Source organism: Ambystoma mexicanum, chromosome 2p (genome assembly GCF_040938575.1).
Source record: "Ambystoma mexicanum isolate Mex_15411 chromosome 2p, UKY_AmexF1_1, whole genome shotgun sequence".
Classification (NCBI taxonomy): Eukaryota; Metazoa; Chordata; class Amphibia; order Caudata; family Ambystomatidae; genus Ambystoma; species Ambystoma mexicanum.
In genome coordinates this window covers 532,480,217-532,504,539 of record NC_090923.1, presented here as the reverse complement: position 1 = coordinate 532,504,539, position 24,323 = coordinate 532,480,217, and the positions used below count along the sequence as shown (strand labels likewise).

The window sequence follows — 24,323 nt, the reverse complement described above, 5'->3', positions numbered from 1 at the left end:
TCTCTCTTTTTAATGAAAAATAAAGGGGCTCCTGCAGAGGATTTTGAAGGTTGTATCAGGCCATTCTCCAAATTTGTATCTAAGTATTTCCGAAGAACTTTTTTCTCCATTTGTGTGAGAGAGAACATCCGACCAAACGGAACCAGAGCATTGGGTTCCAAGTCGATGGTACAGTCCTCTGGCCGATGAGGCGGCAATTTGGCATGAATGCACTCCTGAAAAACTTCAGAAAATCCTGAGCAAAAACTGGGCAATGCATGGACTCCCACGTGATTGTTGGAAAAAATCTTGACTAGCTGTAGATCTCTCCTACTCTCTAACCGAAAACGGTTGGTACCGCAGGAGGGGGAATTGAAGCTTGGCTTATTCTCAGACCAGTTTATTAATGGATTATGTCTGCGGAGCCATGTGATGCCCAATATAATGGGAAAATGAGCGGCTCTGATAGACCAACACAAGGAAACCTTATGTTTTGACATTATCGTCAAAGAAAGCTCTTCCGTAGTATGGGTAATAGGACCAGAAGACAATGGTGTCCCATCCACTCCTTCAACCTTCTGACCTTCCTTCCGTGGTATCCGGCGGAGACCCACCTTGCCTGCCCACAGGGTGTCAACAAAGTTTCCCGCCGCTCCACAATCCAGTAGGGCTAGGGTCTTAACTTGTCTGTTCTCTATGTCAAGATGAACAGGAATCACCATGAGTCTGGAGTCCTCTTTAGACTCGGAAGATGTAACTGAAAGAGAGACATAGGGACGGTGAGAAATGTTGGGAGACCCCCGGTCGTTTGTCCCTACTGACGCCGAGGGTATTCGTTTCCCGACCTCTTGTTTGGTAATTCTGTGCAGTCCTTGAGAAGATGTTGGTCTGAACCACAGTAATCACATAATCCTTTTTCTCTTCTTCGTCTTTCAGCAGCTGATAAGGTGCTCTAGTGGCGCCGATCTGCATTGGTTCTTCGGAAGAAAGAGCAGTAGAGCGCTCAGCGAGTGAGTGTGCAGAGGGTTCTGAAAGATAACCAGGGCTTCTTGGTTTGCGACGTTCCGTCCTTCTTTCCTGTAAACGAGACTCTATGTGAAGAGCAGCCGCTAGTAGATCTGAGAAAGTTGGCGAACGAGGAGACCTGGCCAGTTCATCTTTGATTTCTTCCTTCAATCCTCTCCTGAATATGGCATATTGTGCTGTCTCAGGCCACCCCGCTCCAGCTGCCAAGGTTTTGAAAGAGGAGATGTAAGATAATACATCTAAAGAACCTTGTTTGACATCCAGTAAATCTTCGCAGGCGGTAAAGGACAATTCCGGTCATTCAAAAGTCTGTTTCAGCAAATTTTGAAACCCTGGAAAATCTTGCAAAATGGCGTTTCCCCTAGTCACCAATGGTGTAGCCCAAGACAGGGCGTTACCTGTCTTGTTTGTTTGTTTGTTTTATTCACTTATAATGCGCACCAGACCCGAAGGTAGCCGGGCGCAACAGTACTGAAAATGCGAAGCTTAAGTTACAGGGTAGGGTCATGGGTTACATACAGTATACAAATACAAAATACAATAAATCACAGGTAGGCGGCAATTGCAAATGACACACAAAATACATGAAAAATTAGTACAGAATACAATAAAGGCAGTATATATACAGGCGCTAAGCTCATCGGCCAGGTGGGCAGAGTGAGGAGGTCCATAAGATCAAAGGAGAACAGGATAGTGATGCGTATAAGCTAGTGTTGTGTAAGGATAAGTAGGCGCCAATGGGCTAATCATTGGCAGACCTCAGCAGATTAATGTAGTTGCTTCTAAATTTCGGAAAAGGCTGCTCCTCACGTAGAGGGTTTGGCAGTGAGTTCCATAATTGGGCCGCTTGAACTTGGAAGCTGCTACCCCCAGCCTTAGATAACCTGAATCTAGGAATAATGAGGCTATTGGCATTTGAAGTTCTGGCAGGGCGCGTGTGGTTTCTTTTAGTGAGTTTATTACAGAGATAGCTTGGTGCGGCATTGTTCAGGGCTTTATGAACCAGGGACGCTACTTTTATATGGATTTTGTTTTGGGTGGACAGCCAGTTGTTTTGACGCCTGATCTTTGAAATATGCGATCTTTTAGATACACCGAGGGCGGCTCGTAGGACGATATTTTGAAGAATTCGGATTTGGTGGGTAATAGATTTGTTTGCTCCAATGTAGAGGGCATTACAATAGTCAAGCCTCGAGAGGATGAGTGCGCTCGCTAGGATAAGGCAGTTGTTGTCAGAGAGAAAGTGCTTACCTGCTCTGATGAGCTTGCATGTATAGGCGGTGGCCGAAGCCAATGACTTCACCTGCTTGTCGAAAGTGTGGCATCCAGATAGAAGCCAAGTGTCTTCACGTCTTTAGATACCTTGATTATATTTCCATCGATTTCAAATGAGGTATAGTCCTTGCTAAGTTTTTTGATGTTAGAATGTGTTCCTAGGATGATCAACTCTGTTTTATCATCGTTCAGGCATAGACCGGGAGTTGCCATCCATGCCTGGAAGATGATATACACCCTATTCACCAAGGCCAAATCCTTGTTGTAATCCCCGGAAAGTGGGAGGAGAATCTGGGTATCATCTGCATAGTTATTGTAGGTGATACCGAGATGGTCCAGATCATCAAAAAGGGGCTTTGTGAATATGTTGTAAAGAGTCGGGGAGACACACGAACCCTGAGATACTCCGCACCGGATAGGGATTGGGTCCGCCGCTGCCGATGAGAACACCCTCATGGTCCTGTCACTAAGAAAGGATTCGATCCAAGTTATGGCCTCTGTGGAGAAATGTGCGGCAGAGTCTAAGTGGCTGCAAAGTACCCCATGGTCCACGAGGTCGAATGCCGCAGAGAGGTCCAGCAGCAAGAGGAGAGCCATTTTTCCTTTGTCTCTTAGTTCATCTATTTGAGCCTTTAGGTCAATGAGGGCAGTCTCTGTGACGTGTTGGGGACGGAATCCTGATTGGCACCCTCCTAAATGTTTATGTTGTTCCAGAAAACTTTGGATTTGATTATAGGCAATCTTGTCCAGGATTTTAAGCAGGAAGGGGACTGTCGTAATGGGACGGTAGTTCGTGGGTATTAGAGGGTCTAGCGTTTGCTTTTTGAGCAGTGGTAGTACCCAGGATTGTTTTAAATTGGTGGGCACCGTGCCGGACGTAAATGAGGAGTTGACCAGTTTGGCAATAAACGGGGAGAGATCCCTAGCAGCATCTTTTATAAGCTGGGCATGGCAGGAATCGCCCTGGCAGTTTGACGGCTTAAGAGAGAGGATGACTTTCTCCACCTCAAGGATAGAGGTTTTAGTGAACATGAACCGTATAGCTGGGTCCTGAGCCTTTGGGGCATGGTCTATGGTGAAAGGCACAGTCTCTGGTGGAATTGTTGGTCTTAAGTGGTTGTGTAAGGGAGGCTTTCTTTTTGGCTATTTTCGTTTGGAGTAAGGACATTTTATTTGATAAGGCTTGCTGAATGTCGGAGCACCACGTTTTGTCTTTGGTGCATATATCCGGAATGGGGATGGGTGACTCTAGTTCCTTGAGGATGGTGAATAGTTCCCTCATACTTGAATTGGCGTTGGAAATGCGCTTATTGAAAGAGTTCTGTTTGGCCAAATGGATTTCTTTTTTATATTGGGAGGATATTTCTGTTCGTTTTATGATCTACTGAAGGGGTAAGCCTCCATGCTGTTTCGCAACTCCTTTAAGTAGTCGCAGATCCTTGAGTTCAGGGGTAAACCATTTGTTTAGGTGAGATTTGGGTTTACTTTGCCTGAGTTTCAGAGTTGCGATGTTGTCTAGGGTGGTCAACATAATTTTGTTATACTCATTGACTAATGTTTCTGGGTCTCAATGATCCTCTAATCCGTTGAGGGTAGGTAGAATAGCCGGGATCACTTTATCTCTGGTGATGCTTTTTTTATTACTTGTTAGGCAAGGCGGGGCCATGATAGAAGCTGATGGATGTGGTCTGGAGGTAGATAATTCAAATAACAAGAAGAAATGGTCTGTCCAAGGTTAGGACAAGTAGTTGGGAGGAGGTATTGAGGTTGTTGGAGAGTAAGTTGTGGAGATCCTCGTCAAATGTCCCTAGGGGACGAGGTGGTCTGTAGATGAGGTGGATAGTCAATGTTTGGGAGCCAGCTAGTGGAAGTTTAATGGTAAGCGATTCACATGAATCGGATGCTATTGTGGGTGAGGTTCTCATACCTAAACTAGTCTTTGCGATTATAGCAATACCGCCACCGCGCATATTAGTTCTATCTTGCCTGAATATAGTAAAGCCTTCTGGGATGGCTAAGGACAGTAGGGGTCCTGCTGCGTCATGCAGCCAAGACTCTGTGATAGCGATGAAGTCCAAGTTATCGAGCACTATCAAATCGTGGATGTCTGTGGCATGTTCTGTCGGGGATCTGGCATTTATTAATCCTCCTTTTGGGGGGGGGCTATCGGAGGAGACGGTTTAATTTTAGTATGGGTGGTAGGAGGAAGTCTCCTGTTATTGAGATGGGCGATATTGGCCTTCTGGGTGTTAGATCTTTTGTTAGTAGGAGGTAGGGTTCTAGTCAGAGGCTCATGGAGTTTCGAGAGTCTAGCTCTAAGCCTGGAATTTCTGCAGAGTAGATTGCATGGGTTGCTAGGAAATTCAGTTGAGGGACTCAGATCCAGGTGTTCCATACTGGTATCGGTAGAGAGGATGGTCATGGTAGAGTTATTTAGGGGTCTCATGAACACTATGGGGAAGCTACTGTTCTGTCTATGGTGGAGGATAATTAGAAGTGAGTACAATAGCAGGCTGCAAGGTGTGCTAACCATGATGTGGAACTACAATTCCAGTAAACACAGTGGGCTGGGTAGGCAGCTTCAGATGGGCAGAGGTAGCATAGGCTCAGTGAACTGCAATGACTAAGTTCAGATAGCCTGAGCACAGTAAGCTACGTTAACTAAGTTACACAGAGGCACAGTGGGCATAGGTCAGCATAGGCAATGACTAAGTTGCACAGAGGCACAGTGGGCTGCAGTGGCTAAAATACACAAAGGCACAGTGGGCATAGATCAGCATACGCAATGACTAAGTTGCACAGAGGCACAGTGGATATATCCATATGAGCAATGCAAACGTAGTGCGGTATGAAAGCCCACAGGAGGTCCGATAACGGTGAGGCTGGGAAACAGTGCGCAAATGTCAATGTCCAGGGCACAGGCAGCAGGAAGGAAGGGCTTTAAACAAATCTTTACAATAGTGTAAACCACAGTCTAGCGGCGTAGGCAGTGCAATAAGGTTGCAATAGCAGTTTGGGCATACGCACTTGCAAGCTGCTTACCATGATATAGGTGCATGCATAGTCAGGATGTTGTAGTTGGGTCCCAGGAGGAGCAGGGGTTCTGGCACTCTGCACTTTCCGGCTCCTGACAGGCTCACGACAGGGGGAAGCCTTTGGCTGTGTCCGTTCGGTGGTGGGCCGGCATGCTATTGGCTAGAAATGGTGGCTACAGGCCAATCGGGATTCGGCACTGGGCATGCAGAGTTTCCTCATGTGGAGACTACAAGCAAGAATGCTCGGCGGCCATTTTCGAGTGGCTGGAGTCCTCGTGGTCGTCTATGGCGGCAATTAAGCTCCGAGATGCTGGAGCCAGACACAATGGGCAACGAGTGTCATTGAACACACAGACGGTCTAATGGCAAATTTTTTTTTTTCCAAAGAGTGAAGCGGGCTTGTAGGGACCTCGGCGTGAGGCAGATTGCCTACCTTCAGGTGGGGGCCAGCCTCCTGGCAGGCACTGCTCCTGCAGTGGGAGGAGGGAGCCCCAGCTCCGGCTGTAGTGGGGAATTTGAAAATTAAGAAATCGACCCGGGCCTGATCGGTAGCAAAGGTATGAGGCCTAAAAGTGAAATAAACCATGCAGTCTTCCAGAAACTCCTTCACCTTTTTGGGAGATCCATCGAATTTCCCAGAGGACAGCGCCATGGGTGGTAATTCCGAGGGGGCAGGTTCTCTAGCTGATACCATCTGTTTAAGCAGAGCATTCTCGGTCTTCACTCCTTGTAGCTCTTGAGACATTGCTTGAAAAGCCTTCCATAGTTCTTGAACCTGATCCTCAGCAGACATCCTTGAAGCTTTTGGCGTTGCAATCTGTGATGAGTGGTGCAATTAGCTTTCTCCCCTACAAGCACACTCTCCTCACCTGAGCTGTCCGAGTTGACAGTTTCTTGTAGACGTCGTTGTGCAAGGTAGTCTCTTTCCTTCTTGTGATGAATGTGATTGTCACGGAGGGAAGCCACAGTGACCGCTGGATAAACAGCTGTCCCGTGACTCCCTTCCGGAACCAAGCCGGAATCAGCTAAAAACCCAAAAGGGAAAAAACCCTGCGGAGCAGTGTTGACTCTTCAATCCCAGAATAGTCGCTGAAGAGAGCAATGGAGCGAGGCTGATTGTTGAGTAGAAGAAGTCCAATCGTCGAGTCAGGAGAGACGGAGGCTCCTTGTGGCAGTTAGAATAAATGGCAATGGTTCCAGGAAGAGGAAAAATAGTTGCGTAGCTAGCCAGCTCGGAGGAGCCAACAGAAAGAGAGAAACGGGAAGAATTCCCGGAAATCAGAAAAGAGAGGGAAGTTGAAAATAGGCACACCGGAGTACCGCCGGAGTAGCGGAAGGAAATGGAGGTGTTCCGAGGAAGGAAACAGGAAACACAGGAACAACAGGAAACCCTCTGGGAGATCCGACAGAGGATCGGAGCGAGGAAACACGGAAACAGGAAGTGACCAAAGTGGGTTGCAACGCAGTGACTACCCGGAGGTGGGGAGTTTAAATACTTCCAGCGGCGCTGCGTCACGTAACTGGGACTGGTGACAAGAACACAGAGAAAGGACTAAAACACTCTACCTCTGTGTCTCCAGCTCAAAAGAGCCGCAAACAATTAATTGCCACAAAAGTGAGACTGAAAAAAGCGGGCTCAAGTATATGCTCATCTACCCTGCTAAACTAAAGATACTCCACAACGGGAATGCCTTGTTCTTTGAGTCGCCATTTGAGGCACATGACTGGATGGACAGGCTTAATGTCCCGTCATTTGGAGGAGTGAACATTGGAGAGGATGACACACTGGGTACTCGGTGGTAGCGACGGATGGCGGGATGAGCTGCAGTGCGTTGACACTGAGGGAGTGGTCATGCTGAGCCACTGTGGACCAATAAAGACATGAGACGCATAAGAATTCTGTGACTATAAGATTTGATGTACTGCAGGAGCACAAGGAGAACACCTTCTACCCCGTATACTTTTTACATGGTACAATATGGTACCCACCCATTGGTCACCAGGAGCCCAGGCAAGACTGGGGTTCGGGAGGCAGAAGTGGGACGAGTCTAAGCATGCAGGGCATTGCTGGACAGTTATAGTTGGGGGGTGGCTTTGTTATAAGTTGGGGGAAAGGAAAAGGGGATTGGGGGTGAAGAAGGGGGAGATAAGCCTGTCAATAAGGAGTACATGATAAATGCTACCCTGGTTCAATGGGGAGGGGCCCAAGGGTCCCACCAGATGGTTGGGAATTCGCAGACGATGGCTGAAGGGGTGAGGATTATGACCTGGAATGTCCGTGGTCTTAATAATTACGTTAAACGCCATGGTGGTCAAGTATTTATGACAGCAAAAGGTTGGAATAGCGCTATTACAGGAAACACACTTGAACGCACAGAAATACAAGAAATTAGCCAGCACTTGCGGTGGGGTGATGGTGGGTACGACATACTCCACATACGCAAGAGGCGTCTTGATATGGGTGTACCCTACTTTTCTATTCAAGGTTTTGAACACTAGAGTTGATGATGAAGGGAGGATGGCTGTACTACATGGGATTCTTGACAATCAGGAGGTGTTTATAGTGAACACCTATGCCCCCAATCATGAAGCCACTGTCTTCTTCCAGTCACTGTATGCAGGGCAGGAGTCGTGATATGGGACAGAGACTTTAACTGCACCTTGTACCCAATTAAAGACAGGTCAGACGTGAAGCATAAAGACCCACCTGCTAAGGTCCTAAACACACTTTTGGACCCCTTTCAGCTGATAGATATATGGCAGACACGGCACAGAGATAGTAGAGCATTCTCACATTATTCGGTCCCTCGTGATCTCCATACAAGTCTGGATTATTTGTTTACAGAAGAAGAACTTGTGTGGGAATTCACTGATGCTGTATACCAGGTTAGGGTATTGTCAGACCATTCCCCTCTATTAGTGGTATGGAAGATATTGGCCGCTAGGCCTCCCATACCCACTTGGAGACTAAGAAGTGAATCTTTGCAAGATAAGGCATTTAAGGAACATATACGAAAAATCACTGGGGATTTCATGGAAGTGAATGAGGGTAGCGTTAAACGAGTGGGCACTATTAGGGAAGCATATAAAGTGGTGATTAGAGGGGAGATGATGGCCACGTCAGGAGTGTGCAGAAGGCCATCACTAAAGATCTAAGAGACGAAGAAAGTAAACCGGAATTGGAGCAGAAGGCGGGGGGCAGGGAGGAATATGCTGGGGAAGAAATCCGATTGAGGCAGGCGTGTATAATGCACTGGGACAGGCTGTGTGAGTTCAGTCATACAAGATACCTGGAACAAAGTCATGCTCAAGGTGACGAGCCCGGTCCAATGTTGGCCTGGCTACACAAAAACAGGAAAGTACAATTGCTGATGCATTCCATCCTAAACGCAGAAAGAGGGGCGGTGAACACACAGGCAGGTATAAATGAGGTCTTCTTTGATTATTACAAGGAACTATACTCTTACCGATGGAGAAGAGGAGATATAGGACACTTTGGACTTTGTTCCTCTTTTGAGGCTAGATGAACAACAAAAGGAGGTGCTAGAGGAGCTTGTAACCCCAGAGGAGGTTGCGGCCACCATAAGATCCATTCCCTCGGGGTAGGCACCAGGCACGGATGGGTTGACAGAGGAGTTCTACAAGGCCTATGTCAATTTGTTGGCTCCATTGTTGGCCAGAGTATATAATGAAGCATATGAACAGGGAATCCTCCAGGGAAGTATGCGTGAGGCCGTGATAATCCCACTCTTAACGCCAAACAAAGTAGAAATGGACCGTGGCTCTTCTAGACCATTGTCACTTCTAAATCAGGATAGTAAGATACTCCCGGCACTGCTGGCCAATAGGCTGAGGACAGTAAAACCAACCTTAGTCAATCCAGATCAGACAGGATATGTTCCGGGGAGGAGCATTGCGGGGAATTTGAGGAGATTGCACGACGTCATACATGGCACATGGGATAGAACCGAGCAATGCACCATCGCCTCGCTGGATGCCACAAAGGCGTTCACCTCTGTACACTGGGACTGGCTATATGCCACTATGGTAAGGATGGGAATATGGCCGCGATATATATGAAGTGGGTGAGAGTAAGAACCGGCTCCACTTTTTCTGATCAATGGGAACTGCAGAAAGGGACGAGACGGGGGTGCCCACTGTCCCTTATGGTATACATATTGGCAGCTGAACTAATAGCGGCGTATTTGAGGCGTGAATACAGCGATTATAGGTATAGAAATATATGGGGTGTGGCACATAGTGTCCATGTATGCAGACGACATGTTGCTTTATTTGAATAACCCTGAGATAAACCTGCCATACGTGTTGGAGGTGTTAGACGGCTCCGGGGAACCGAAAGGGTACGGATCAATAAGAGCAAGTCATGTCTATTCCCGATGGCGGGGATGGCATCTCTTAGGAAGGCTGAGCTGCCGGTCATGCCTTTAACATGGAGTATAGACTCGTTTAGATATCTAGGTCTGAGCATACATCATGATCCCAAACGGGAACATGGAATTAACACCGTTCAGGCTAATCAAGGCCTGGTTAAGGTGATGGATTTTTGAAGCAAACTACCTTTGTCGATGTCGAGGAGAGCAGCACTGCTAAAAATGATGGCATTTTCGAGGCTAATGCACTGTTTTGGAAACATCCCATATAATATCCCTATGAAATTCTTCATGGAATTGGATAAGGTGTGCAGAGGTTTCCTGTGGTGGGGTGGTAGACACTGCATCGCACTTCACTTACAGAGGCCCTATGCTCAGGGGGGATTGAAGATCCCAAAATTTTGAATTGTACTATCTGGCGTGCCAGGGATCAGGAAGGGGGCTATTAATGCACGATTAAAACTAATCCACTTGAAATACATACACCAGTTTTATTACACACCAGCTAAACTAAAAGAATACTTCCCAGATTCCTCAGAGATGGAATAGGTGTAACACGGAGCAAGCATACTTCCTCCATGTGTCCTGGAGCTGCCCGATCATACACCGGTACTGGGAGCAGGTATTTGACGCAATCAGTGGCATTACATGCCAGACGATGCAACCAGAAGCACTGATCTGTCTGCTGGGCTATACTAAAGGGGTGCCCATGAACACTAGAAAATGTACCAGTCTGCTACTCATACTAGCCAAACGACGGGTGGCAATGCAATGGGGGTAGGGAATGGAGCCCTAAACGCTCGCAATCGAAGACCGACATAATGTATTGTATTGATATGGAAAACGGATGGAGGTCACTAACTCGAAGACGGTGCAATGGTAGAAATATGTGGGATGCGTATACACACTTAATTCAACAACCACACAACGTGGAGGTAGTCTCAATTACACCCGAAGCTGAACTATGAGTGATGAGTTCAATACACGATGTGGCAACAGCAGGTTTTACGACATGGTACGAGAGGTGCTCTAAGATTACCACTTGGGAAAACAAATTCATGTGCCTTACTGTATGTAAACATATGCATATCAAGGACATGCGTGATGTGAAGTATTCTGTATAATGTTGGTGTGTACCGGGGCTAAGGAGGATTGTAAGCACCTGGTTCTGATTGATTGTTTTTGTTGAAAAATGCCAATTATTGATAGACTGTACCTCGAGAACTCTGATCAAATGTAAGGGAAAGTGGGAGGATGAGTTTGGTAGAATGTTGGATGACAAAGAATGGCAAAGAATAACCCTATATCATAAAAAGATTTCCAGCAATGCCAGGCTACAGCTAATACAATTGTACATCACACAAAGGGCATACTTGACACCAGCAGCAATATCGAAAAAATTAAAAGGCGCAAGCAGGCAGACATGTCCCAAATGTGATAAATGCAGGACTGGTACACATGTTGGGAATGCAGGTTGGTGCAGGGCTTTTGGGTGAGGGGGCAAGTTAACTGGTTATGGGGGGGGGGGGGTAATCACTCTAGATATCTGGTCCCCAGAAGCGTGTTTGCTGGGCCTGTTCAGGAAACCAACTAAGCAAAAGCCCCTGGTAAAGATGAAAAATGTGATATACATATCAGCCAAGCGAAGCATAGCCATGCATTGGAAAGCCCCTAAGGGCCCCTGCATAGACAGATGGTGGGGAGATCTCAAGAAATGGGCTGAGGCGTAAACTGGAGTGTGGGGAAAAAGCGCTGGGGGAACAGATGTGTACCAATGGATTGCCCTGACAGTGACACTGTTCAATCAACATAAAGAGGTGGACGCTACACAAGAGACGTTGGTCGGTACAGCGGAAGCATGACATAATACAATTGCGAAATAAGCAGGCAGTTAAAGGGGTTGAGGGGTAGGGGAGTTATGGGGGAAATGTTGAATGTATTGAAGCATTTGTTTAATGTTATTTGATGTAAGTGTGTTTATTGTTATGAGAAAATGTCAATAAAAATAAATTAAAATAAACTTTGCCTGAATAAAACACCTGGAGTCAGTCATTGGATAAACAAATACACAAGTGTAGACATAATTAGAAAATATTTTGACATCCTTCTCCCAACCGAAGATTAACTAGTTATAGTTTCCATCCTCTACCCACACACTTAAATGCTGTACAGACCAAAGAGATTGAGTGCCCTTAGTCTTTGTTCATGGGAGTTTCCAAAAGTCAGATTAGAAAAGGGGTTTTAAAAACAAAACTCTTTATTGAATTTTTCAAAAAGCAAACAGACACTTGTCAGCATGGAAAATACATTGCAACGTCCTCCCCACTCCCAGACCCACTCATGCCCCAAGCCAATACAGTAATGATCTCCCCTTGTTCTCTCTCTCCCCCACCCTAGACACCCCTCCCAGCCGCCACATTATAACACCCCCACAAACACTGTCGCTAGCGATCCCTGGTCCCCTCAAAGGGAATGCCAGTGCGGGTTCAGTTCCAGTTTGTCCCATTACTCATGCCATATCATATACCGGGTCTCCATGGCCTGCCCCACTCGCATCTGGGAAATGACATCCCTTTCGGCCCTCACCCACTTGCACCAACTCCTGCACAAGTCACCCATCCTATGTTCCTCTGTGCTTTCCAGGCCATAGCAATCACCCTCCTTGCCAACAGAAGGCCCAACGCTAGAGCTCTGGCCAGCTCCTTCCGGTGCTTGCCCTTCCCTGCAGGTGTTAACCCCAGCAAGCAGTGTTTAATCGTAACTTGCTCATGAAACCCAATTAGTGCAGTCCATTCCGAGTAGATGCCCTGCCCCCCTGCTAAAACCCACCACTCGCTTGCACCTCCAAAGCATGTTTAAGAAGGTCCCAACCTCCTTCCTACATCTCCAACAAAGTGGGGCCACCACTCCACCATCTTGGCTACCGACACCGGTGTGATGCACCCTCTGGGTTATTTTGTACCGAATCCATTGGAATTTGGAGTTTTTAGATACCCGTTTCGTATACTCGAGCACCCTCGCCCATTTGCCATATGTGAGGTGATCCCCCAATGTCTGTTTCCTGCTTCGTACAAAGTCCCACCGCTGCAGTGTCCCATTCCCCTCGATAAGCAGCATACAGTCCTGACACACTTTTACCACCTTATACCAATTGTAGGACAGTCACATTCATCCCTTCACTGCAGGGCTTTTCCGGGAACCCATCCCAGGCCTCCCTTACTCCCGCCATCAGTGTAGCAAACTCTAGGAAGTTCAGGTGAGCATTCCTGAATTTGACGTACGTGATTGCCCTGTCCTGCACATATATATCCTCTAGCGTCCCGCCCCTCCCCAGCCACCCAGACCCCTCCCAACCATCACCCGCTTCAGCCTGCTATGCTCAGGGGAATGACTGACCGGAAGGGAAACCACCGTCCCTTACAACCGGTGGCCCTCCACCAGACCCTAATAATTGTGCGCACAGGAGAGAGGACACTCCAGAGCTCCCGATCATGACCCCCAAGTGATTCCAGCAGGCTGCGCAGTACCATTGGATTAGAAAAATTTTAAAAAGGCCATTATTTAGCGGCAAAGGCCCCTTGTCCTTCAGTTAAGTCCATGCATGGTACCCTTTCTTCTTGATACATGGATAGTATATTTATTAGATGCCTGATAGCCCTCAATTTCTGCCGTACTTTACCATATCACATTTCTTTATTTCGGACCTCTTAGTCCTGGAGTTCAGAAGTCAAGCAGCCAGGTTCTAGTTGCCAAGTCTACACCTAGTGCCAAACCCATCCTGTAATAACTGCCTTGAAGTCCTCCCACGTGTTATTGTATGTGGTGGTGTTGGGAACATTTTGAGCAACAGAAATCCCTTGATTCGACGAGCTATTTCAATACTTGGAAGGATCCACAATTTACCAGTGGAAAACCAGTGCCGGCGTCTCAACTTCAACCAAACTGGGCAATGATCTGAAGTGGTGATGTCTTCCATATCTGATACTATGATTGAGTCTCATAATGTTTCCACCATGAAGATGTAAACGATTCTAGTATATAATTTGTGGATGTGGGTAAAAAATGAGAAGTCTCTTTTGTGAAGAAAGAATTGCCCTCCACTCAACGCCCATATTAATGAGTTCTTACTTCAGTGAATTGGAGGCCTGTTTAGTCTGCGCATATTGTCACAATTAGTAGATTTAGGTTTCCTCCCATGAAAAGCTTTTCTCTGGCAAAAGGAAAAATAACTGGAAGCAGGTTCATTAGGAAAATCTTCTTGTGCCTAATTGGGGGCATGAATAGAGACCAAAGTAATACCCGTTGCTCCTAATTTCACAGCAGCATCAGCTAAGACCTATCTACCTTTTTTAAATCTTCTCTTAATTGCAGCTCTAAATCAGCTTCTGGCACAATACAAACGCCTTTACCAAGTGTGGCTTCGTCCACTTGATTGTTAAACAATATGTATATTCTTGCATCTGTTAGTTGCACTGATTTCCTGTTACAAATGCAGTGGCAAAGCCAAAAGTTTTAGCTCTTCAATAGACATCTGAAAAGGCCTAGTAAGATCGTTGTTTTGTCCTCCCTTTGTTTCCCCCTCCTTGTCTTGTCGCACCTAGAAACAATTGTGTACAAGCGTGTTTTAAATGCCAGACTAAAAATGGCCCGGGTGGGTGGAGGTTACTCTTTAGGGATCTCGGTCAAATTATATTTGACAAAGATTAGCCTTATGCTAATGTACGGTGCTGTTCTCTGGCATCCCGGTAACATGGCGGGTGTCCATACTGGAATCCTTTTTACTTAAGAGGTTGCTCCGGCTTCTTATTCAGACTCCCATAAAGACCATCTTCTTGGAGATTGGGATTTACTCCTGCATGGCAAGACTGCAGTTGTCCTCCCTGAATATTCTTTGGCAACTCGCCAATGCTGAGGGTGGTACTCTAAACTTCGCTATCTATCCAGTCGGCTGCTCCAATATCCACTGCATGAATGGTAGGATACATACATAGTTTGGTCACAGTTGGGGAATAAATGGTTGGCTCCGGTCCCGGCCGTTACCTTGAGCTGCCCATTTCCCCAGTTCAAATCCACCATGAGTGTGGCTGTTTACAGCCATTTTAATGACCAATATTTGATGCCACTGGCTTCCTTGACAAATAGTGGTCTATTCTTCAAATACATTTCTGCGTGTCCTGGGCCTCCTAATTACATCAACCAATTTGTGGGCAAAACATGGTCTGGGACTACCTTAAACTCAAGAGTTTTGAAATCACGGGGGCCTGGTTAATCCTCCCCAGACCTGCCAGGATGTGCCGCCTCTGTGGGTTCAGCATTTGTTAATCCATTGCAAATCTTTCTGTGGGATTAGGAGAGCGGCCTTTGTGGCTGCGGGAATACATTTTGACCCTATTGCTGAGGATATCTGGGCTTTATTCATGGGGGGGGCACCATAAGCCTTGTGTTATTTCCTTCACCCTCCTTTTGGAGGAAGATAGCTGGCATTTTGGATAGCCATCAATAATCTGTCAGGAAGGTGCTCTGTTTCTCCTTGCCCATGGTTGAGGTTGGGCTAACGCCCTACGGGTATTAGTACTCCACTGCATTATTGGGACCGGTAGTGGGAATGTTGTTGGAATTTTAACCAATGTATTGTGTCTAATTGTGTTCGCGGTTGGCCAAGCGTTGTTTCTTTTAATTGATGTCTGTGCCTAAATCTGTTGCAATATACAACTATATGGCACGGTAATAAAGAAAAATGCCATATCACAGGCATGAGATATGAATTTGTCAATCACTCCCCCATTATATGTACATATACCGTTTGCCAGTTGTTTTCATCTTTTGATTAGGTAGTACTATTATTATAGTGCCTGGCAAATGCATATCCCATTTCCACGCAACAGCTAAAACTGTTTGCATAGCCAATGCTTTTTCTACATTATAGCTGATTTGCAAACTTTAAGACATTCTCTCCAATTAAGTTTGTGCTGGAACTCTTATGTAGTAGAAGCCTGTGATTTCACTGATTTTCAAAGCTGATGTTTCTTGTACCACCATGATGTCATATCCTTGATGAACGTTTTTAAATGTCTGAACACTGAGCTTTGCTCCCAATCCGGCAATCATCCATGGGGAGATTTTAATTTGGTCTTTCACCCTGTTGGGCTTGCTATTGGTTTCTTTTTTTTTGTTTTATTGAATTGATCAATTCAAGGCAATTAGGTCTATCTTCTGATTCCTGCTGCATGTCACTACAGCTTTTTTCTGTTTTTGGAGTGTATAATCCATCCCTTTCGCCATTCCTGGGTGGTATGGGCCATTGCCCTGTACAATGATTGGCAGAGGATAAGATTCATTCTAAACCTCCCAGCCATACCCTCTTTTGTTTTGTTCTGTACAATGATTTTCTCTTGATCTTCCCTAAAGGAGGGTAGTTGGGGAGCGGGGCCCTTTGGCCTGATTTATTTTTTAATTCGGAGTGCTCTGTGAAATGATCCCCATTTCCTCTCCAGCTCTTGAAATACTGTTGTCCAATTTCTGTGTTCTACATGTCAAAAGCCCAGCTATTACTACATTGTTTCCAATATCTTGTTCCTATTATTTGCTGCACCTCTTGATGGATCTACCTTTTGCATTCTTTTTCTTGTTCTTTGAGCATCTGGCACTACTTTTTAGCTGGAATCGCTATTCATCGGGTCAGGGGCGAATGCTAACCGTATGATTGGTTAGGATGCTGTTTGCCAATTCCTAACCAGGTGTGGTCTTTGTGTTTTGACTGCACTGAGATTTTGACAATTTGAGATGTTCTAATAGCCTTTCATTTGTATGTAACTTATCCTCCAACTTAACCATTCAAATACCCTTTAGGAGAGCATCTTTTAATTTGTATGTCCTTAACTGCATTGTGTTAATTTAACAATTCCTTGAGCCTCATCCTTTCTTTATTTGGTTTCTTGCCCAATGATGGATATTTATTGAATAATTGTATTGCGTTTTGCTCTGAGGATAGTAGTATGTGCATGCGTGAAAATGTTGTGATCACTGGGAACAAAATTAGGATGTAGTTCTAAGCCTACACATGTCATTATTTGGGTTTAATATTACTTGCAAGAGTGAACTGGTAAACCATCAGTCGTTTTCCCCTAGTTAATGGTTTGTCCACAGTACATGGATGAGTTTGCAGGGGCCTTGCTAGACGTGTCAGCATGAAACATCTGAATTACTAGTCCTAGTTTTGCTCTCTTCGTTCACCATACCTATGCTCCTTGGTCGTCCGCTTCATGGCTCTTTCCAGAACACCGATCCTATGTAATGTTCTTGTCAGCACACACACGTTCTCCAAGTAGTTGATAATGTTATGGCAACTGAAAAATTAAGTTTGTGCGCTTCTAAGTGTGAAGTGGATTGGTAGCAGTCTAGGAAGCTGTGTATTTCAACTGGCTCTCATTCCAAACGGCGAGCTGACTAAATTGGGATTTAAATAGTTCAACAGACTAAAATAATCATTGTTGCCACAACTTTTTTGTTGACATTTAGCCAGTGTAAAAAATATCCGGTTTAGACAGACGGGAACATTTTGACAAAAGAAAAGCTTGTGGTCCAGGAATAAGCATTAAAATGTGGTAGAACCTTTAGCTTTTATTAAGCCTAATACAATACCGATACTTTATTGTCCTACACAAAGCAGACCGAGCAGATAAGTATGTGTTTTTGAATATAGTCTTGTCTCCTAGTAGAAAATGTATGTGAGCTTACCCATGCAATTTCACCCAGCAATGTTGTAATTTTAATTTGTACCTCAATTGACTGCTTTAAAGATTGCTTCAAATAGAAGTCGAAATTATTTTGGAGCCTTAACCTGAGATTTGTAAAAATACTTTGGAAATTGAGTTGCCTAATACTACAATTTTCTCATAGGAAGAAGTGTTTCCCTATCCAGAAATCAGCAACGATGAGCTCAATGAAATAAACCAGTTTGTTGGACCAGTGGAAAAGTTCTTTGCTGAAGAAGGTACCATTTTAAAATATATATTTCTTTTTTTTACTTGATCTACTAACATGTTCTCATATGTTTGTTTTTTAAGGCTTTCAATGTTGCCCATTTTATATGGGAGCAAAGCATGATAAAATGTGAAATAAATGTATGTTAAGTAGTCTGCCACCATATCTAATAAGGATACTGGGGTACCATGTTCCAGCTATGGGATCACTATCTAGTGACTTGCTCGCTCTTGCCAATTCAACAGCCTAAAAAGCTTCCGGCTAGAGTGTGGCAATGGGCTTGGCATTTGGCCAATCTTCAAACACTAGCATTATCCATAAAAATGAAATGCTGTGACCCCTTCTCTGTCTCTTCTGGCCACTTCGTTCCTAGTGGCAGCCGATGAAGTAGCCCTGATGCAGCTTACAGAAATCTGCAGGCTCCCCTTTGAGCCTTGGTTTTCCGAAGACTTGAAGCCGGCCAGACTGCAGCTTAGACAAGCCGAACGTAAATGGCGTTGTGACTATGACCTTCTGCTGAGGTCCGTATATAAAGCTTGCTCCACAGCCTATTCTGCTGTGATTACCGTAGCAAAGAAATCTTAGTTTGCCTCGAAAATTGAAACATCTTTGGGTCAAACCAAAGCCCTCTTTGCTGTGGTCTATCACCCGCGGCTAATTGTCTACCTACGGTTCAGCCAACTCAGGAGGTATGTGACTCTTTATCTCAGTTTTTCATCAGCAAAATTGAGAATCTTCGTGCCAACATCTCTGTGCACACCCTTTCTGTAACAATTGCCCGATCTCCAGTAATATCTCCTTTCATACAGCCACTGATATCTCGCGACCAGACTGGTCCTCTTTTCCTCTCTTTACTGAAGAGTCAGTTCTCAAGGCCATTCTTCAACTTAAATCCATTGCTCCCTCTGATGTGGTGCCATTGAGGGTCTTGAAGGAGATTACACCAGACCACCTAGGGGTGATTACGGAGGCTGTTAATGTCTCCTGCCAAACAGGATTCCTCCCTATGGAGCTAAAGGCTGCTACAGTCATTCCACTTTTAAAGAAACCCTCCCTGGACTCCTCCGTACCAGCTAACCTCTGGCCAATTTCTTTGCTACCAGCCCTTATGAAACTTCTTGAATCACTGGTGTCCCTGCTTCCGTCTTCTTTTCTCAAGCTTTCCAACTGCCTTGACCCAGCCCAGTCTGGTTTTAGGCCAGGCAGGGGTACTGACAGGGTCCTACTCTCTGTACAGGATGATATGGCCAGGCTGGTGGATTCGGGAAGTTTCAGAGCCCTGCTATTATTAGATCTTTCAGGGGCTTTTGACACGGTTGACCATCATACCCTGCTATCCCACCTGGCCCAAATTGGCATATCTGGTCAAGTCTTGGCTTGGTTCGCCTCTTTTCCCAAGGATATATCTCAATCTCTTCTGCTCTCTTTTCTTTCTAAATCTTCTGATCTTGTTTGTGGTGTACCTCCGGCATCTGCCTTGTCACCCATTCTCTTTAATGTATACATCTGGGCCTTAGTGTGCCTCATTCGCTCCTTCAGCGTCGGGTGCTATTCGTATGCTGACGACACTCGGATCCTGATTCAGTTAGATCTCGATCAGACTGAGGTGTCGTCTAGCCTTCATAAGTGCCTGATGGCCGTAGGTGAGGGGATGGGCCTTAACTGGCTAAAGTTGAATGTGGACAAAACTGAGGTGTTGTTGGTGGGCTCTCCTCCTGGCCCTTCCCTGTGGATCTCGATCTTTTAGCCTTCCTCTTTGGGCTCTCTCCCTGTTCTGGATTTTAAGGTTAAGAACCGGGGAGTCATTATGACAGCCACTCTATCTATGGAAGCCCAGATCTCTTGCATCTGTCAGACCGGGTTCTTCCATCTGAAAATCCTTCGGCAAGTTCTTCACCTTATACCACCTCCCCTACGACCATTGGTGGTGTCGGCAATGGTATCCAGTCGATTGGATTATTAACTCCCTTTATCTTGCGCAGCCTAAGGGAATGATCCTCCGACTGCAACGTCTCCAGAATGTGGCAGCTCGGATAGCGACGGGGACACCGTATGGTGTCCATATTTCCCAAGTCCTCCGTCGCCTTCACTGGCTACCTGCAGTCAAACGTATTGAGTTCAAAGCACTCTGTATTGTGCATCGACAGGGAGCAGAGTACTTGAGTTATAAATTCTCTCGCTATCTCCGCTCCCGCTCTTTGAGATCTGAGTCGGCTGGTTTGCTTTGTGTACCATCATTTCGCCACTCCCGACTAGGTGGACAAGCCTTTTCTGTTGCAGCAGCACAGCTATGGAACAAGCTACCAGTTGAACTGAAAAAGATCTATAATCATCTGGCCTTAAAAAGACATATATGATGGATAATGCTTTCTGGGTTTGCTAGCTGTGATCAGGGTTCTCTCGTCCTCTCCAGCGCCATGATGTCCCTGGGCGACCGTGCGCTTTACAAATAGTCTTCACATAACATAACATAACCTAGTGCAATCTGGCATTGTATACTATCTTTGAATGTGACCATCTTCAACCCCATTATTTGATAACCCATTTTGCATCTTGATAGCCCATTTAGCTTCATTTGATGTGCCTATCCCTTAGTAGACGTATGATTTTACAACTTTTAAACTAGTAGGGGCTTCAGAGTTTAGGTCTAGGAAAATAGAAATTGTCTCTGAGAATGATCGTGGGAGAAAGACTTGCATGTCATCTGATAATGCTGCTTGCAGAAAACTAAAAGTGTCAATTCTATGAAGTGGAGGGAAAATATGTCTCTGGAAATAGCTGCTTTTGCAGCCAGTATTCAGTGATATCTACCTATACCTGACCAAGGATATGGATTATATGGTTCAGAATCCTGGAAAATTACACTTGGCTTCTGCAACCTGCTGGCTCATTCTTTGCGAACCAAGATCAAATTCAAGTTACACTTACTTTCATAGAAAGGGCATGCCTCTCGGCCTGTAATTGGTCTGAAGATAGACTGAAAGACTGCCTTTATGAGCAGTGTTTTGCTAGTGCTAATAGTATTGACAAGGTATCATGTAGCAGAACATTAAGGGATTACAAACACGTTAATGAAAACAGAGAAGCTAAACATTTCTTTTGGGAAAAGCTTCAGACAGATAAGAGGATTCCTAAAGGTAGAGGAGAATGCATTTGTAAAGAGATGTATATACATGAGTAAACTTTGTAATTCTAGTCACTTGCCCGACACCTTTGAATGCTGTAAATAAAGTTTATCTGTAGCTGAAGAAAGATGGCAAGAGCAAGTGTGTGGGTCAAATATCCAAATTGATTAGAGAACTGTGTGATTAAGAAAAGTACTTCAAAATGAACTTGTGGCGTTTTAGTGATGTGATATTTAAGTTTGGGTTTTGTCAAGGCTACATCCACAATGACCTAAACCATTGTAAAGGATACTTTCAATATAACTCTTTATTAATTGATGTCCAGTGTTTCACAGGTTTCTAACAGTATCTTAATATTGAAGGTGGTATGGATTTATTTTTGTAATCATCAATGCCCCCTTTCCATTTTCTTGGTGTGAATTACTGTTTGCTAGTTGATCTTTCAAGTTTTTGTTGCATCTACCCTCCTGTTTTTCTCCATTAATTCCTGTACTTGTCCTTTTCTCCACCACCACTTTAAATATTGTGTCCCTCCAGTTTCTGTTCTTCATCTCGCGCTGGGAACAGTTGCTCCAGCACCATTGCCCTCTCCCATTACTACCCCACCCGAGTCAGTTCTTTTTGCCAAACAATACAGATGAGAATCCACGTGACCTGACACTATTGCAGAGCTACAAAGGCGACCTAACAACTGTGGCGAAGGCGACTGTGTGTTGGCTGCAGTTTGCAGAGTATTTCTTTGTTGTAAAAATGTACAGTTTTTATTTTTTTTTATTGTTTTCTAATTTTGTTAAGGAAGATTGGGATAAATTGTCCCTGAAAGATGTTCTTTGAGCAAAGTTTGACATATGTAGTTAGTATGTGGTAAAATAGCTGTAGATTAATGGCCAAGACAATTCAACGCCAGCACCCGAGGCTTCTTGGCAAATGTGGTGTAACTTGAGCCCTTGCATTGAAATGTATTTAAAAATCAGTCTGTGAGGGAGGAGGGGAAATCTCCATTGAAGTGTTTGGAGATTAAGGCCATTATGGAGCCCTCATATAAACTTGTGACTGAGTGAGGGTTGTGCGTAAATTCCATAAACGTGAGATAAATGTCAGTACTGACACCTACATTAACATATATATTATAGGACGGCAGTCTACGCCCTACAGGGATCAAAATTAAGGTTGGATAAGCAAGCGCATAAAGCAGCTCCTGGGTATCCAGTATTAACCAGTTACCAAGGGCTGCCACTGAGGAACAAGGAGCTAGTGCATAGCGTTCTGCAAATCTATCTTCCACATAAGATGCACTCTTTGTCCATTAATTATGACCCTTATGCTTTAAATGTCGTATAGATGTGCCCTAAGGTTTATATATAGATTGTCCCAAACGTGAGTTAGATTCACATGTGTGTTTGTTTTGCATCAGTTGACCCAGGGTGCCAAAAGTAGCTGTCAAGCTAACCAATTTCTTCTAGCCTACAAGCAGGAGCTTATTAGGTCGCAGCTCCCCTTAATTTTGAGCCCTGCCTAATAGGTAAAGTAAAACCTATGAGCCTTTGACAATTTTTAACATTCTATTGCTAATAATGTTGACTTTGATGTATATAGCTGCAATGCTCCAGAATAATTGCCTGAAAATAGAAAATTTGGGAAAATGTGTCCAACGGTTCAAAAAAGCTGTTTTCGGCACAAGTTCATTTGTTTTTCCATTGGTAAAAACGGTGCATCCTTTAAATCTGCGCATAGCAAAACTGCTATGTGGATTTGCGCCAAATATGAAACAAGTTTGTTTGAAACATTACTGATGTGCCTTATGGTTATTTAGCGTAAATCCGTCTAGTCGTTTTATTTTTAGGTTTGGCGCTGAAAGCGTTATCTAAGCCGAAACTATTGTAATTAAAATAAGAGCTTTAACATGAGAGCTTGAAATGGGGGCTTTGGTTGTAGGTATTTAATGCTTTTCAATGCAGGTTGACATATGAGGATGGATATTATGTAGTTGGCTATTTGTCCACCCATTTAACGCCCATCGCCAAGTGAAATCTTTTGGGGTTTCCTCCCACAACACATCTCTTTTGGCACTCTTTGACTGATTTTCTACTGTGTGGTGAATTTGTCAGCCATTTTTACTTCCTAATTGAGGCCGCCATGTGTTTAATGTTATAAAAAAGTTATTTAATTTGATTGACACTTTAAAAATATTTACAGCATTGTTTGTTACATATTTTGATGTATTTGGTTTTCAAATTAAAGATGTTTTGTTAAAGATACGTGCTTTGTAAAAATGGCTTTCAAATTCTCCATATACTGATTTGTGGGTGGTGTTCAAGTATCTCATTATGTAAACACCACCTGATTGGCTGTGCAGATAATGATGTCAGGAGGATGCCATTGGTTCTGCAGTCTGTGTTTCTGTACGGAGGGCAGCCATTTTATTTTAGCATTTGATCGCTCGTGCCGTGCTGGATCTTAGGGCAGAGTCGGGGGTATTTGTACTGTAGAGGGAAGCTGTAGAGGGAAGCTGGGGAGACCAAAAATGTTAATTGTAATGCATTTTTATCTTGCCACTGTAATCATGACTGTGTTTCAGCGAGAAACATTTTAATGAGACTAGAAGTCCATGCAGTGGTTTTCGAGGTATTGTTTCTGGGGCTAATTCTCTGGGCGGGGAGAAATCTTGCAGAAATGAAAGGGGTGGAGGAACAAAAAATTGGAAACACTCGCCAGTGGGCCATTGTGTTTTACTCTTAACATGTGGAAAGTGGCAGCCAGCCATGGCAAGTGGGACATGGCTATTTAGTACTAAAGGGGACATGGGGCCACAGCCTTAGGCTATGGCCAGTGGGTCATGGTCTTTACCCCGAATTGATTCAATGTGCGTTTTGTTGAGACACTCCACTAATTGATGGAACATGATCAGCAGCTAGTGGGCATCAGTTTTTCAACCTAATTGATGCAAAGTGACATGGACCTCAGGCGAAGATCATGATCTGTTTACTACTAAAGGGGATATGGGCCAAGGCCATGGTGATTTATTACTACAGGTAAGATATAGCGTAGGAAAACCATTGACATTGAGTGAATAAACTTTAGTCAAGAAACTTTTAAAGTGAAACAATTCAATGCAGCAAAACCCATCAAATCTGGCGGGTCTTGTAAGTGATGACCACCTCTACTGGAGTCATGCCCCCAGTTGCTCAACCCATGAGCACTTAGATGATATCTCACACAGATATCTCTTCTATACTCTGACGTGCTTCCAATTGTGCATCCACCACCATTTTGTACTGTTTCTAGTGCTTTTGCCTAAAATCGTTTTTAGGTGTACATCCAATGTTAACTGATCTGTACATCTGGCATTTCCAATGTACTCCATGCTCTGTCTGCTTGGCCACCTGGTGCAATTCTACTGTTGCATACTGCTTAACCCTCTCACCTGGTATCCTCTGCCCCCCCCCTTCCTCTTCTCTCATCCCATGACTCTTTCCGTCTCCCCTATCTTTTCTAACTGCTTCTCCATT

The 24,323-nt window shown here is 44.7% G+C and overlaps 1 protein-coding gene across 3 annotated transcripts in view; it reads left to right on the top strand.

Moving 5' to 3' along the window:
- Window positions 1-24,323, top strand: part of ACAD9 (acyl-CoA dehydrogenase family member 9) — a 1,303,923-nt gene that overhangs the window by 19,914 nt on the left and 1,259,686 nt on the right. For all 3 annotated transcript variants that reach the window (XM_069643962.1, XM_069643964.1, XM_069643963.1), the window contains exon 2: window positions 17,606-17,699. In XM_069643962.1, coding sequence (XP_069500063.1) covers window positions 17,606-17,699 — 94 coding nt within the window. The remainder of the gene's footprint in view (window positions 1-17,605; window positions 17,700-24,323) is intronic.